The sequence below is a fragment of the Cystoisospora suis genome (genome assembly GCF_002600585.1).
Source record: "Cystoisospora suis strain Wien I chromosome Unknown contig_3954, whole genome shotgun sequence".
NCBI lineage: Eukaryota > Apicomplexa > Conoidasida > Eucoccidiorida > Sarcocystidae > Cystoisospora > Cystoisospora suis.
In genome coordinates, this window is record NW_027156749.1 from 4,578 (window position 1) to 5,537 (window position 960).

The 960-nt window shown below is 47.8% G+C and overlaps 1 protein-coding gene across 1 annotated transcript in view; it reads left to right on the forward strand.

The window, feature by feature from the left end:
- CSUI_007488 (trehalose-6-phosphate synthase domain-containing) overlaps positions 1-960 on the forward strand; it is a gene marked incomplete at its 3' end in the record, with an annotated part of 12,450 nt that overhangs the window by 4,556 nt on the left and 6,934 nt on the right. Inside the window, exon 6 of the mRNA XM_068067633.1 lies at positions 44-333. Within this exon, the coding sequence (XP_067920389.1) occupies positions 44-333 (290 nt within the window). The remainder of the gene's footprint in view (positions 1-43; positions 334-960) is intronic.

Here is a 960-nt window from a genome sequence, read left to right on the forward strand (position 1 = left end):
CATTCATGGCTTGCCTACGTGTCTCTGTCTGTCTTCTGTATAGGTTTCTTGATACGGGTGAAGTTCTACGGGCGTTCCGAACATCTCGGCACCGTATTTTTTTCTTTGACTGTGAGGGGACCCTAGCTCCAGACCGTAGACGGATCACCTTCGTCCCTGGAGGAGAGAATCTCTTCGCTCAAGGCAGACCACCCTCCCAGCATGTGAAAGATTGTTTACAAGCCTTGGTGAATGACGGAAGGAACACGGTCGTGATTCTCTCAGGAAGAGATCGGCACTTGCTAGAAGAATGGTTTGAACCTGTTAAAGGCATTGGCCTATGTGCAGAACATGGTGAGCTGCTGTTCTTATTGCTATAGTCCTGTCGAAATCTGTCATTTTCTCGTCGGGATTGAGCCCAGTATAATCTCAGGAAAGTCTTTATGCAGTGTTCATAGTGAGAATTCTGCACTGCTCTGTAAGTGAAGAAGATAAGGAGACAGGAGAGGGGAGATAGACTGATGCACGGCGAGGGAGACAAGAGGATCGGGGCGGAGGACTTGCACCAACATACGCCAAGCAAAGAACCTAACCACGCAAGCCTTCGAGTTTGCAGTTCACTCCATAGCTATAGAGGTGGTCAAACCCTGTATATACACCTTGGGGTTGTAGAAAGGTCAAGTGTATACACGAGTTGCATCGAAAGGGGTGTATACGAAGACGTTACTTTTTATCAGCTAGCTGCCCTTGCTCTCTCAAGCTAGTCATTCAGGAGAGGAGCAATACGCCTCACTCCGTGTCTAGACAGCTTCAGTTCGTTAGGCATGTCTTCTGTTCACTCATTCCTCGTGTTAAGTGGTCTACACGCAAAGCAATCAGACGGTCGGACCAAACACGTGGACCTTCACCATCTTCCATCTTCTCTGAGCGTAGAGCATATCTTCTATCTAGAGAAAAATACATTTCCATTCCCCTCTTGGT